The 14,564-nt window shown below is 46.2% G+C and overlaps 1 protein-coding gene across 2 annotated transcripts in view; it reads right to left on the bottom strand.

Annotated features, from left to right (window-relative positions):
- ACVR1 (activin A receptor type 1) overlaps positions 1 to 14,042 on the bottom strand; it is a 48,234-nt gene extending 34,192 nt beyond the window's left edge. Inside the window, exon 1 of one of the 2 annotated variants that reach the window (XM_017736066.1) lies at positions 13,948 to 14,042. In XM_017736066.1, the coding sequence (XP_017591555.1) occupies positions 13,948 to 14,027 (80 nt within the window). In that variant the 5' untranslated portion in view covers positions 14,028 to 14,042. Of the gene's footprint in view, positions 1 to 8,986; positions 9,147 to 13,947 lie in introns of those variants that run through there. The other variant, XM_017736068.1, reaches the window with a different exon arrangement.
- Between the last annotated feature and the right edge of the window lie 522 nt (positions 14,043 to 14,564).

Below are 14,564 nucleotides of genomic sequence, written 5' to 3'. Positions count from 1 at the left end.
CCCAGCCTCACCCACAGCTGGCCTCCAGCCCAGCTCCCAGCACAGCTGGGCACTCAGGGACAGCCCATGGTGGCAGAGACGTTCTCCAGAACAGCCCGGCTCCGCTGTCCCGGAGCACCCACCACCCAGCATGTGGAGCTGCCTGCCAAGGCCAGCCCGGGTGCTGGGCCAGCCCTTCCCAAGGCCACGATGCCTCTTGCTAAGCAACAAATGCTCTCAGAGCAGGAATTTTCATTTCCCAGCCCCCCTGGATGAGTTACCCCCCTGCTGATCCCGGGCTGCAGGAAGCTGCCATGCTGCTGCCAATTGGAGTATTATTTTCGGCTGACAATCACATAAAACCAATCTGAATGGCCAAAGCAGAATGAAGTGTATGTTTTCAGGAACAAACAAAACAAGTGTCACAGGTTTCTGTGTCTAGCATCAGAGTTTTAACATAACACAGAGTGGAGCCCAATTAAAAGAGTTCTCGGTGAACGGAATCAGCCATGTTGCAAGTGGAAGAACAGGGAGCCAACCCCCACATTGTACCAATGCTTTGACAGTCTCATAGCAATGACCATCAATTCAAACACACAGCTCTTGCCAGCTCCAGCGAAGCAACAGCAGCATAAGCTCAAATGGTAATTTGCTGCTGAATACAGACAAAAACTCTATGCAACACTCAAAAATTAGTCATGTTTTAGCAGATTTTTGCTTTGCACCCAGCTGTTGCTTGTTCACAAGGCACCTACTCACGTATTAGCCATTTCCCCTCTGAAAAGCAGGATTAACTCACAGCAATGGTAGTCAGCAGCAGTGACACTTGGCCCGCCCAGCCCCTGTCTCCGTGGGTCCCCAGCCTACCCTGCAGCAGCCAGATACTCCAAAGGAAGCTGAACACTGCCAGCAAACAAGCAGATCTAAGCTGAATAAATGAATTATCAATGCTTTTAATACATTATTTTTCTGTCAGTTGGCTGAAAAAAACAGGAATTACTAAATCATCTCCAAAACCCCCAGAACTGACTGAATAATATGAACTCACTTGACCGTATGAGCTAGTAAAAACAGAAGTCACCCCTACTGATCTGCACAGCCCTTTGTCTGGGAACATACACCACAAACATGGACAAGACTGAGTTCCTTTGTACCAGAGCTTTGGGCTGAACTGTGGTCTGGCAGCAAGGACTTCCCGTGTGTCCCTCCCACCATTTTCAGGACAGATCATCTAACATTCCTCATGGCTTCCCAGAGCAAGGATAATCATGATCTGGGCTAGCAGAGATTGAAGTTAAAACCAGTGAGCTATTGTGTGAACTTGGTTGTTGGTCGGGTTTGTTTCTCATGAAGAGACATTTATGCAGTCAAACAAGATCTGCTCTGCCTAGGATGTCCCTGGATTCAAAGAGCACTGCAGCAGCATTCTCCCAATATCCATTTCATGGACCATGCAGGAAACCAAAGTGTAGCTACCTACACAAGTTACATGGCAAAACTACTTTAACCAAGAAAAGCTCTTTGATTTCTTCTCTTTTTCTGTTCCCCTTCTTAACACCATGATCATTTCCACTCACTCCAAAATGCCTCAAAGTGATCATTTGGGGAAGACAAGGGTTGCTGGACACCAGTTAACACTGACCTACTGATACAAACACACTGCTGCAAGAAACCCTACTACTAACAACTGAGCTTTAGCCAAGAACTCTCCTAAGAGATGACTCCTCACCCACAGCTGCTCAGAGGGACACCTGTTTTTGGACCTGCAACTGTACATTAGCTCCTCCAGCAGCAATAAACCCCACATGTCCCTGCAGCACTCTGCTCCCTTGCTCTGGAGTCCTGCCACTGTCCCACCTCCACACAACCAGAGGCAGACAGGCTCCTTTGGCACCACAGGTAAGCCTGGAGCACAAGGCAGGTCTCATCTGCAAACTGCTGGGAACACAAATTCCAAGCAAAGGCTCTGCTCCATGGCCTGTATTTGACCATACCAACACAGCCTCAGTGCCCCTACCTCCAGGTGAGGAGGAGAGGGCAGGAGATGTTTGAACAGCTCTGTTGTCAACCATGCAAAGGCCTGAGATGTCACTGCACCATGACAGAGGTACCAGCAGCACCAGCTGAGAGCAGGCAGAACAAGCAAACCCAAAACCACTGAGTTCCCACAGCAGGGCTGCAAAGAAATCAAACAGCTTCAAAATAATTCTGCGGTAAACTTCCCAGGGGCAGAGTTGCCAAACTAGCAATTCTAGGGAGGGCTGGACAAGCCAGAGCTCTCTGCAGGTCTGCACGGCTCCCTGGGAGAAAGCAATCCCTGGCCACCTGAAAATCCAGCCAGGCTGCACAAGCTGCTCCCAGCAAGGAACACCACACTGACCGACTCCAGCACTATATGGAGGATTTCGCTCCGCTTGAGCTGGGATGTACTTGGGATAGAAGTTTCTTCAGACTACTACCAGGAAAAAAATAGCTACAGAAATGCAAAATAAACCCAACTGAGTAATTGTGTGAGCATAATGACTCGAAATTAAAGGTTTTAAACAAACAAAAACAAACAAACAAAAAAACACAACCCACACATTTGGAATTTTACATGGTTTTCTGAAATTTTTAAAACAGCATTTTACATTTGTTCAGGTAGAATATTCATTTCAGGTTTTGGTGTGTATTTAAATGCTTCCAAGTTGATCAAGGTGATTTAAGTTAGGAAGTTGAGTACAATTTAAATAACCAATTTTAGATCTGACTTTGTACTTATTTTTGTTCTTTTCTAAGAAAGGTTTAATTGCTGTTGAACACAAATTAATACTAACTAAATACAGGCTTTAAAGACCATTTCCCTCTCCATCCCTCTACTCCAACACCCAGGAACTCAGGTCCCCATTTTTTATGGAAAAGGATACATTTGTTTTGATTATTCACTCTTATAAATACAATACTTTAAAGTTTATTTTTAATTGGAAAACAGGCTTACAGCAACCTGACTGTGCTAATCATGCAAGAAAAATTATCAACACCTTTTGCCACTAAGGCCCAATTACTAGCCCAAGGACACAGGACCTGCAGCTCCAGAACTGCCCTGGACTAAGCCAGCCAGGTGAGCTTGTCTGGGTGACCTGGGCAGGGGGAGACAAGACCACCCTGCTTCTCAGCTCAGGGATCAGCTTTGCCGCTTTTGGGAGTCCCAGTGGACAGCCCCCACCAGCCCACACACTACTGTGACAGCGTGGAAGATCTGAAACACTCTTTACAAATCTCTGACATGTTAGACTGGGAGGGAGTGTTCAGTCACCTTTAAACCCTCCTCATGATGCAGCTGGGATGAGCATTTAACCAACTTTATTTAGCATTTACTGTGGGTTTTTATGAAAAACAAGTAAATAAAAAACACAGATTAAATTAAACCCAGAACAGTTCAGCCATTTAAAGTAATTTTAACTTTAACTTTCATACTCCAGACGCACAACCCCGAAGGTGACGCCTGTTTCTGCAGGACCTTCAGGGCAGGGTCATCTCAGCAATGCAGATCTCATTGCTTCTTCAAATCTTTCCAAAAAGGTCTAAGTTTTAGCTTGCTAGTTCTTAATTCAGAATAAAATCACGTTATTTTTTTGCATGTTCTACACGAAAAATATTTACTATGTTCCTTTACTGTATTTAAACATTTTAAATCACTTTAACAGGGAAGACATGTTCTTTGTGGGCTTTCTGTTTGTTTGTTTTGTAAGAAGGTGGCCTTTCAAGATCAGAGAATCAAGAGAATCTCCCTTTAAGATCAGATGCTCAAATATTTCCTTGGTGTCTCAGGAAACTGACCAAATATAGCACCAGAAAACCCACCTTTGTGCTCAGCTCTAACTCATACTGGCCATACAAGCCTATTTCCTTTAGCCTTGGTTTGCTTCTTGATACAGTACCTGCTGTGGCCTCTTGACCCATAATTATCTCCCACAAAGAAGGTAACACATCAAGCACTTTCTTCCTTCAGCTGTGGTCCTAAGTACAATTTGGGTAAAACCTGCAAGCTGCACAAAGCAGTCAGCTAACACACTTACAGACATCTTTCAAACAATTATGACATGCAAGTGTTTTTGGCTTGTCCAACATTCATTTTTTAATTAATATGCCATTATGAACTCAGGTGCAGAAGAATCCCTCATTCACATATAACCAAACACACCTGTGGGACTGAAACAAGATCAATCATGTCAAAAAAGCCCTAAGATTTTTGGAAGAATATTTCAGAACTTTGAGGAAAAAAACCCCACATTTGGTATTCTTTCCCACTGCTGGCACACCAACCCCTAAGAGACTTCATTTACAGCCTGTGGGTCACTGCTGTTTGTGACTTTGGTGTGGGTTCAATTCCCTTCATGTTCACACTGGCCAGCGTTTCAGAAAGAACCTTTTCTACACACACTCACTTTCTGCTGCCTGAGCCATACTCCTCTGGGGGACCCCAAAGACCCCCCTGAGGAGGGTCCTGGCCAGCACAGCCCAACAAAGGACTGTGGTCTCCAGCCTCTCCACCCCAGGAGCAGAGCCCTTGTGCTTCCTACCAAGGAAAAGCTGCTAAAAACCACAGTCCCCACCCTGTGAGACATCACATGTGCTACTGAGAACTTCTCAGGCAAGGCCATCCCAAGCCAAACATAGCAATCCTTTGCTGCCACATTTCTCCTGACTTGCCAGCAAGGACCTTACCACAATGCCAGGGCACCAGAGCAACCAGTGAGCTGTGGTCACCAGAACAAGGCAGCCCACCCAAGACCTCACTGACATGTTTCCCACTGTTTTATCCATATTCCCAGAACACGAAGTGTGTGCAGAGGCGAACAGCACCAATTACCAGCTGACAAGCAATAACATACTCTGTTAGAGACACTGCCACAGGCCTGGCCCTTGGCCACTCCCTCCTCTGACAGTGACGCCTGAGTCCCACAAAGCATCCCCGAGCATCCCTCTTTAACACCAACCCCCCAGTTACTTGTAATGGGAGCCAAACACTCTCTTGGCTCTCCAGAACTCTCCTTTAGGAGACCCAACAGCAGAGACCACCTTCACTCCCAGCACAGGGGCTCTTCACCCCATAAACCCTGCAGCCCCAGTGCCAGGGCCACTTTCAGTTCACAAGCACATGAATTCCTACCAGGAGGCAGCCAAAAGCTATGAGTGAGGCTCCTTCCCTCCCCAGAAAAACAAGGGTTTGCCAATTTGTTTTGCTCAGTCTGTGGCACACACAGCCCTGAAGAAGTGCACATGCTCCTCTTTCCAGGTTTCCATCACAGACAGGAAAAACTGTGAATCTCTGTCTTCAAGAAGGGAACCTGTTGATGTTTTCACTCAGGTCTCAAAAGAACCATCAAGTACCAGGAGACAAACACTGCAGTCTTTCCAAAGCTGCCAGGAATGGTCCTCACTATTCCTTGCAGAAGCAGTGCAGGCACTCGCAGGAGATTTGCTCCAGCCACAGATGCTGCAGAGCAAGAACAATGACAACAGAACCCCGTGCAGAGGAACAGCAGCCTCTGAATTGCACCTACTTCACATCAGACTCAAAACACAAGCAAGCTCTCAAAATGCCTTTTTTCTGCCTCCATCTGCCGCTGTGTTGCTGTGCTGTGGCTCTATGGACCCAGCCTTGCGGAACAACTTCCCATTAATTCACCTTTTCCATTTGCTTTAGTCCACTCCCCAGAGCTCCATATACAGTAGATATTTATTTTAAAGCTAAGCCAAAACCATTCAAACGCTAACACTTCAGGGTCTTCAATACTCCTGGTTGCACACAGGAGGGCCTCTTTTAGAATAAAGAGCGTCCACTTTGGGAACTAAACCAACGTAATTATAACTGGGATGCATGTCAAAGTTTTACAAATCTCCAGACTGGAAATAAATTAGGTTTTACTCCTCACAGATCCTTTGTTACAGAAGGCATAAAAACTGCATTGAAGCCTCAGGAACACCAATTCCTCACCAGAGATTCCAGGAACTGTGTAAGAAAATCGAGCTTCAAAACCCAGTTTGTTGCTGTGGCTCCTCACTGCATGGCATTTTGGCTTTCCTAATGGAGAAACAAGACAAAGTTCCCCCAAAATCCTGGACACTGTTCCACATGAAAGTCCAATACATATTTTCTTTGAATGTCTAACAATGTTCAGGATCAAATCCCAACCAAAAAGATGAAGTCAAAGACTTTTCCAAAAAAAGTCAAAGTCATTAAAACATGCCACTTTTGCATCAAGCACGGAAATACCGTATTTCTTTCAGACTTCTGATGGTGCTTAGGTTTTTATTTCCATAATTTAGGAACAGTCATATTGATTCACTCATTCTTCAAAATATTACTTGTGTCATAAAGGAAGCAGTATGGAGGGAAGGGAATAAATAGGTTTAGATTTTAGAACAGGTTTTGCAGAACAACCATGCCCAGGTTTGCTTTAGAGGTATGACATGAGTCTTACAAATGTGTAAAGTACCTACACCAAGACAGAAAAAACATCCAATTGTTTAGGCAAGCTGGGACATGTTACTCAGATTATTCTCTACTGGAGGCTGATGCAAACATGCCAGGTCCACAAACACACACAGAAATGTCTACGTGGCATTTCTGGCACATTTGTAAAGGCCCAACTGGCAACCAACTAATGTGAGAGAGCAAAAGCCATGCCAAGGAGTTGTTCAAGAATTTAAGAAGTGCACAGGCTCAACAGCAAAAGCCAAGGGCAGGATCCATGAGAACAGACATGGAGGACAGACCAAAGAAGCCACCAGCCACCTCCCAGCCACGCCTTCGCAGCGCACGACGTGGGGATTTGAGGTGGGGGCAACACAGCCCACGTTGCTGAGCAGCCTTTTAGGTGGAGCTTTTTCTTCTATACCAGTGACTTGAAATAACTTGAATGCTTCTTTCTGGGCAGAGACGGGTTCAAATTATGCAAAGAAATTGGAGGACAGCCAATACTCAAACGATTCAACCTTCATCCTAACCACAAAGATGTACCTCGGCTCTCACAGACGGGCGTTTGCGAGCTGGTCTGGGCACAACGCGCTGCCCAACTGAGCTAAAGGGCTCTGCCTGAGAGGGGAACAAGACATCAAAGTAAGATCCCGTGCTACCTCTGGCAGGGAGGACAGCTCTCGAATCAAAAGATAAGCAGAGATGGTCCCACACCACATACATACACACCTAGTCACCCCCAAGGAAAATGGGTGGAGCAAAAAGGTGCTTGCATGGCAATTTTCATCATCATCGCTACATTTAGACCCACGATCTAGACAGGTTTTGCAACTCAGTCCAAAAATAAAGGTCAAGTGGAATAAAAGTTACTTAGATCAATGCTCAATATGTAAGAATGAATGTCCAGAAAAGAATTTCCTACGTTTTCCAAATATTTATTTTTCTATTGTAATCACAACCACCAAGAGCACCCACTCCCTCCATTCTGTTGTGGGTGTTTTTTAAATTCACAAGGATCAGCACTTTTTTCATGTGCTAAGGGTACATCTCAAATGCTCTTTCTTACCATTTAACTTGAGCCAGTATTTAGAAGTCAAATTAAAAATAGCCTTCTTTTTTTTAAATGCACAACTTATTCTAATTCCACGCCCAAGGAGATAGGAATTAGTTAATTTAACACTCAGACTGGTGCACTACGAGTTGCACATTTTTGTTCTGAGAACAGAAAATAAGGAGTAGCACACTGTAATACTACAAGATTAACTGCCATAAACTCCACTGCCAAATCATCCTCCTGATACTGAAATCAGCTGGAATAGTCCTTTTCTTCTCTTTTTTTTCCCACTGGTTCCACTCACATTTATCATCCTGTGCACATACTTTTATATCTTTTTATCTTTTGCGCCAGTTAGTCTTTAAGTTCTATTCAGCAACTTCTGGGGAATGGAAAATTTTTATTCTCTGTGTTGTTTATCACTCCAGCCTGGGATTTACCCAGCCCATGCCATCAAAGTTGATGTTTTAGCAGGCTGCTACCCACAACTGCAGCTGCAGCAGGCAGTTTACTCTCCAGCAGCAGTAAAGGCTGCAATTTAATGGCTTTTAAAAAATAAAAAAAATATTACTCCTTATGAAGTCAAGAAAAGTTTTAATGTGCAATATGGACATGGCTTTTACCAATAACCAACCTGCAGCATATCACCTATCTTTTCTCTAATATAAGAGTATTATAATGTAATATGATACAATTAATATTCTCTTAAACCAAACCATTATCTTTTCATTTTGTTTTCTCTTTTAAGATTCAGCCTTAAAATTACTTTAATTGTTGCAGTCCTCCCACACAAATACAAGAGGCAAGTTTATTGCAATGGAGAGCCCTAAATAGCACAGTCTGGTTTAGGCTGACTAATACAAACACGCATTTTGTTTAATTTTACATTTGTTCCTAGGGAGATTTCAGTCTCATCTCTTCTACCTCCCATTCCACAGCACCTGACAGTGTAGGACGTCACCCACCCTGGCAGGCTGAGCAGCCCAGGCAGCTCTGGCCCCATGCATGGCAGCTTGGGGGACAGGCTGGCCACTGCTGGTCACCATCCTGCAGAGAAGGGAGTGCAGGCAGGCATGTGGGACTGCCAAAAATGTGTGTCTGAGCACATCCTGGTGTCATGGCAATAGCCAAGAGCAAGCCAGCAGCAAGGAAACCTGCAGGAACTCTCCCTGGGGAGTGGACCACAGCAGGTCCACCAGGCCGAGGCACACCAAATACACAGGGTGCACTCAAGCAAGGCAACAGCCTTCACAAACACACCAAGGCAGCTCACAGTCCCGTGTGTCTGCTCAGCCACTCACACCCTCAGAAATCCCTCCTTAGCACCAGCACAAGAAAAAAACCTGGGAATTAACCAAGGTTAGAAGTAACCTGGCAAAGGCAGACTAAGTTTTAACCAAATGAATGCCTTATCCAGTGCATCACATGGTCAGAGATGCCAGAACAGGAAAAAGAACAGCACATGGAGAAGGAGAAGCAGGACTACTTACTGGCCTGCCATTAGTAGCTGGTGAAAAGGTTTGTGCAACCACAGCCCCAAGTGCCTCAAACCACTGAGCCAGAAACCCCAGGAGAAGCCTGCTGAGGCACACCGACTCCTGAAAGCAGGGATCAGCAGCTTCCAGGACTTCAAAGGGAAGCCACTTCTAGCCTCCAAGCGATCCACAAAGCCAAAGGCTGCTGGTGAAGGCTGCCAGCCCGCTCCTGCTGTCACAGGATCCTTGCCAGGCAAACAGCAGACCTGCAATTAGAAGAGGTGTTTGTTGGCCTCTCTTCTGCAGCTCATTAGCAGAGGTAAGGTTTGCAGTCAGAACAAGAAAGTCCCGACCTCCAGCGAGCACAGCTCACTACAACTGCTCTGTAAGACAAGGAACAAGTCCTCCTACCAGCTTCCATTTAACAGGATGATCTGTGGCTTCAGCATGCTGAGAAGGAACATTCCAGGCACTCAGGACAGAAGGTTAAGTGTTGCAGCAACACGTCTTCTGTAAAAAGGCCCAGATAACAGCTTTTGGTGTTCCAGCTCACCATCTTCTATCTCCATCTTGGTCATTTCAGACTACACAAACAACTCCAAAGGCAGCCTTGGACAATCACCAAACTGGTGGTCTTCACTTTAATAAGCTTCTCTTAACAAAGCCAGAGCCTTCCTTTCCCTAAAGCAGACTGGAGCTGCTCTACAACAAGCTCCACACACTTCCGGATGCATCTTTCCAGTAGCATCACAGGCAGGGAACAGTGACTTGGCCTGACCCTGCCAGGAGCGTTTCAGAAGGGGAGATGCAGTGACAACAGGACTTCTGGGGGCGAGAACCACGGAACTGCCTCTGCACACCAACAACACACACGCCTAACCAGCAATAACCTGACTCCAGAAGAGGCCAGGAGCAGATGCTCAGGAAGAAGCGTAAGGACACAGCGTAAAAGGGGCATTCTTCCACCCTCCTCTGCGCCCTACCCCACACTTCCCAGTCAGAGGTAAATTCCCAAGCCCAAAACTGCATCTGAATCACTGCATTTACTGGTCTCCCACAGGCCTACCAACAGATCCAACTGTACCTTAAAAAAGTCTCCTGAATGTCCCACCACAGTCAGTCTATAGCTTAAAAAGGCACCACACAAAAACTATTGGTTTTAATTTTAAAGCTGCTGACAATTGATTACACCCAGTATTCACCATTTATTGCATAATAAATTACCTAGGATCATCACTTCCAATTTACTCATGTCAATTGTGACTTTAAGACCTCTACACTATTTCCTTTAAAGCATTTCTCCCCTTAGCAAGTCAGTTTATTTACACACCACCTTACACAGCCTTGCAAAACTAGGCTGAGCCAACCTCATGTAAACCTAAAACAGGTCCCAAGCTTGAAGAAACTGTGGAGCTGAAGGACACTGATTATCCCAATTGCTTAGGCACTTACAATGCCTTTGCATTCAAACAGAACTCCATCCCTTGAGATAAGTGACCTTGATCTGGGGGGCTTGTTAGGTGTTTCAGCGCTGGTGGCACACTAGTTTGCAGGCACAAGGAATGCAAAGCATGTTCTCACCAGAGCTGGCAGAATCCTGTGTCCAAGAGCCCTGGCCCCAGCACACTGCCAGGCACAACCGGGCACTGCCACCACGCTGCAGAGTGACGGGCACGGCCAGCACTGGGGCAGCAAACAAGGTGAGGCACTGCATGAAAGGCAAGAGCACATCAAAAGAGCCCTGTTAAAGAGGGATCTACACTACCTGGCGGACTGTGATTCCAGCACCTGATGTTGACTACTCAGGAGCAGATTGGCCTTCCAGGGGAAGGCGAGCATCTGAACTGCCAGTGAAGAACACCAGCACTTCTGAACTGCAGTGCTGCTTTCTCCCACATAAAGGAGTGTGCTTGTTTCACTAGGAGCACAGGCACACTCCTCACGTTCCTTCCAGAAAACGGCATCTCATGTTCATGGCAAAGGTGTGCTTCAATGCTACTTTATAACTGCAGTTCGTTCTCTCTGGGTCTTCTTACCAGAGGAGAATTTTGGGAGGGTGTTCTGAACAACCTCAATCTACAGATGCAAATCACTCTGAAACAGGAACCTGTGAGCACTGTGCACACACAGCACCAGAAGACCACACGCTAAGGAAGGGACTGCCATCACCTGAGACTGGGTCACGTGCAAACTCATGGTCCAACATAACACAGAAAACTATTGCACTACAATCACTTACTGTTATTGGTCTGCACTTCCACGCTTTTGAAAGCATTACTCTGAAACCATGTTTTGGCTGCAAACATAGTGAAAAAAAAAGGAACTTCTTGAAAGCATTTCCATGGAACTCCATACATTTCATAGTCTACATTTTATAAATTTGTGATCCCAAAACAGTTTTCACAGACATGTGAATTCAGCTTTCCAACACTGCTGGAAAACACCATCATTCCTGATTTTTACAGATACGTACAGGTATGTACATGACATAAAAGCCTTACACCCCCAACGTGTGGCCACAGAACTTGTCTACAGCAGTGCTCAAAAGGTGAGGATTTTGACAGCATCAGATATCTCTGTAACTAAGATGCTCTTAAACTGTCTCAGTCTTGACTACCCTCAGATCCTAAAGTAACTAATCCATCCCCTAATCCACGTGCACACCCTGGCTGAGGCCAGCCTGCCACCCACCTCTGTGACATCCATGAACCCTCATACACAGAGGCACTCAGAAATCACCCATGTTCAATACCACCACTGCAATCTGCTGTAGCTCCTGAGAGTTGCACAGGTGAAGTGGGACAAGTTTTTAACCTGTTTATACACAGTAGAGCAGGTATCAAGATGCTATTTGAGAGTTCTAATACCAAGAATGTAAATGAATTCAAGTAGCTTTTTTTTGGCAGGGACAAGAAGGGCTGAACGGGTGCCTAATTATTTCACAACGGCTGTCCCTAGATCCTATTTTAGCATCGGGCTTTCATTAAATTTAAGCATGACTTCAGAGTACCAGCTGGCTGGAAAAAACAAAAACCACAAACACAACCCACCCACAACACCCCACGGGTGTTCTTATCCCCGCCCATGTTCTCTTCCTACCCTCACTGAGGGCTTGGAAGACACCAGTTCCATTTGGAAAACCAGCCTCAAAAGCAGATAAGTTCTGCAGGAAATGGCTATATTTAGCCCTCCCCTTTCACCTCAGCTCCTCTACACACTTGCATTCTCCTGCAAAAGGATCCTTCTGCTCAGTGTTAGAGGTGATCTTTAGCAGGTCACCTCAGCAGAAAAAATGCAACCAACTTCATACGTGTTAAGAGAAGAGTGTGAACAATCACCAGAATATCAAATCTTCAGCTACTAAGGCATACAATAAAACCCTTACGTCTCAAAGTGTGTTGAATTGCAAGCCCCAGGAACACAGTATGGCCAAAATCACTTTATGAGTGGTGCCCATGGAGGGCGAGGCTGAACCTCTGCACACACTATCCGGGGCTTCACCAGTTCTTTTGTCAGTAACTAACACAGCCATCCTATTCCCTACAGAGTATAAACATAAGGCAACAAACTCAACAGCTCTGCTACTCAAGTATTTTCCTAATAAATAGTTTTCTAAATTTATTTCCTAATAAATAAATAATAAAAAAACCCAGTTAGCAACAGTTCCTGGGCAGTGGAACTTAGACAGAGAATGTCGGCAGCACCTCTGGAAACATCATCAACACCAGGTCAGTAGGATTTCCCTTCCCCAGCTTGAAACTTTGAGACACATTATAAGACTTAAAAGTAAAACTATATAATGGGGGTTTTTCCCCTCAAGTTGTTTCATTTAAATAACAGCCTCACCTGGCATAATTCTGTCCTAACCATGATTTAGGCCTGTAAGAGCTGATTATTTACAAACTGAGAAGGTTGAGGGGTGAACTAAGTCACAGCAACAGACCTTAAAGTTTGTCCCAAAATGAAGACAGAACAAAATACACCTCTCACTCAGTGTGGAGACAAACAGGCAGAGATTTACAGTTAGGAACTACTCCCGAGTCCTGTGCCACTGGGCAAGGAGCACATACCCGACCCCTGAATCAGAGGAATGCAGGTCTTATCCCAGCAAACAAATCCTGAGGGAAGGCAAACCTCTGAAACCACGGCACACACTTAACACCTCCTGGGGAGAGCAGAGTGCATACAGGAACTTTTTGTTCCCTTAAAACAGATCTCTAACACCTTCTCAAAAAAAAAAAAGTTTCGGCCATCAAAGGCCCCAGCCCTGCACTTGAGAGCTCTCCACAGCCAGGACTCCAGCTTTCCCATTTCAATTGCAAGGCACCCCAGCACTCTTCAAACAGCTCCAGCCCTTCAAGGACAGAGCTCGGAGAGTATTTGCAAAGTGCCTGCTGCATTCCAGGTCACCACCATCCCTCTGAAGATGAGTATAAGGATCATAGCAAAGATCGTATTACAGGAAACAAAAGAAAAGTGAAGGTTTAAAAATAGACTTGTCATTGCCCACAGCAAACTGCTATAGCCACAGGAGTCTTCTTAAAGGAGAAGCTGAGATGGGCTTCAATGCAGACCATAAAAACACATGAGATTTGGAAAATGAATCTGTTCTCTTCTGAGAGATCAATGCATCGTTTTAAAAAGTGGGTTTGTACAAAGGTGCCAGTTCTGCAGCTCAGTCCAGAACCTGGAAGTTCCCACCAGTAACATCATCCTGAGGCACTGGTGCCTCCAGCACACCTACATGAACCCCAACTCTTTGAGAACCTGCTGAAGATGAACTGCTCTCTCAACTACTGGAAAACAAAGTGGTTTCGTTACAATTAATGTAAAAGTACTGCTAGAAACAAATTATTTTAGTCTTTTTGTATAGACGGAGTTGGAAAGACTGACTGGGCAGCTTCCCCTACTATATTCATGGCCCAGATTTCACAGGCCAGTGTGTGGGTTTAGAGCCTCCAGGTTAACACGCACACCTGAGCGGGCTGAGAGCGCCTTTCTGCTCCAGGACCGTGCTCCCTGTCCAGCCAGAGTCCCGCAAGAAGCCAGGCCACATCCTGCCCCCTCTCCTTCCCCCGCGGAGCCCAGGGCGGGCGGGCTGCGGATAACCGGGGGGCTCAGAACGCGCTGTCTCCCGCACCAGCGGCTCTGGCAACCTGCAAAGGCGTCATCTTTAGCAGATGAACTGGCACCAGGGACTTTGACCTGTAGCTTTCTTATCCCCAGCAAACCACGGACTCTCAGCGTATTGACGTGGGTAGTGCCAGCACATCCACAGGGAGCTCACTGCGCTCCGGCAGCACTCCGCACCTCCCACCCGGGCAAGCTCCACGCAGCCCCACGGTTGCCACCGCGAAGAAAATTAACTCTACCCCAGCCAAAACCACCACAAGTTAATAAAAAGCAGAGAAAAGGGAAAGCCCCAGCCCTGCCCTCCCCGCAACACCGCAGCGATGTCGCACCCCCCGAACACGCCCGCGGCACCGCGGGGCCTCTGTGCGTCCCCCACTCGAGCACGGGGACCCCCGGGACAGCGAACCCTCCCGGGGCGGCGAGGCCGACCTGTTCCGGGGATGGGGACTCACCCGCTCGG

This window comes from Corvus brachyrhynchos, unplaced genomic scaffold (genome assembly GCF_000691975.1).
Source record: "Corvus brachyrhynchos isolate BGI_N302 unplaced genomic scaffold, ASM69197v1 scaffold45, whole genome shotgun sequence".
NCBI lineage: Eukaryota > Metazoa > Chordata > Aves > Passeriformes > Corvidae > Corvus > Corvus brachyrhynchos.
Note: the sequence above shows the minus strand (reverse complement) of the source record. Positions and strands in the feature narration are given on the sequence as shown.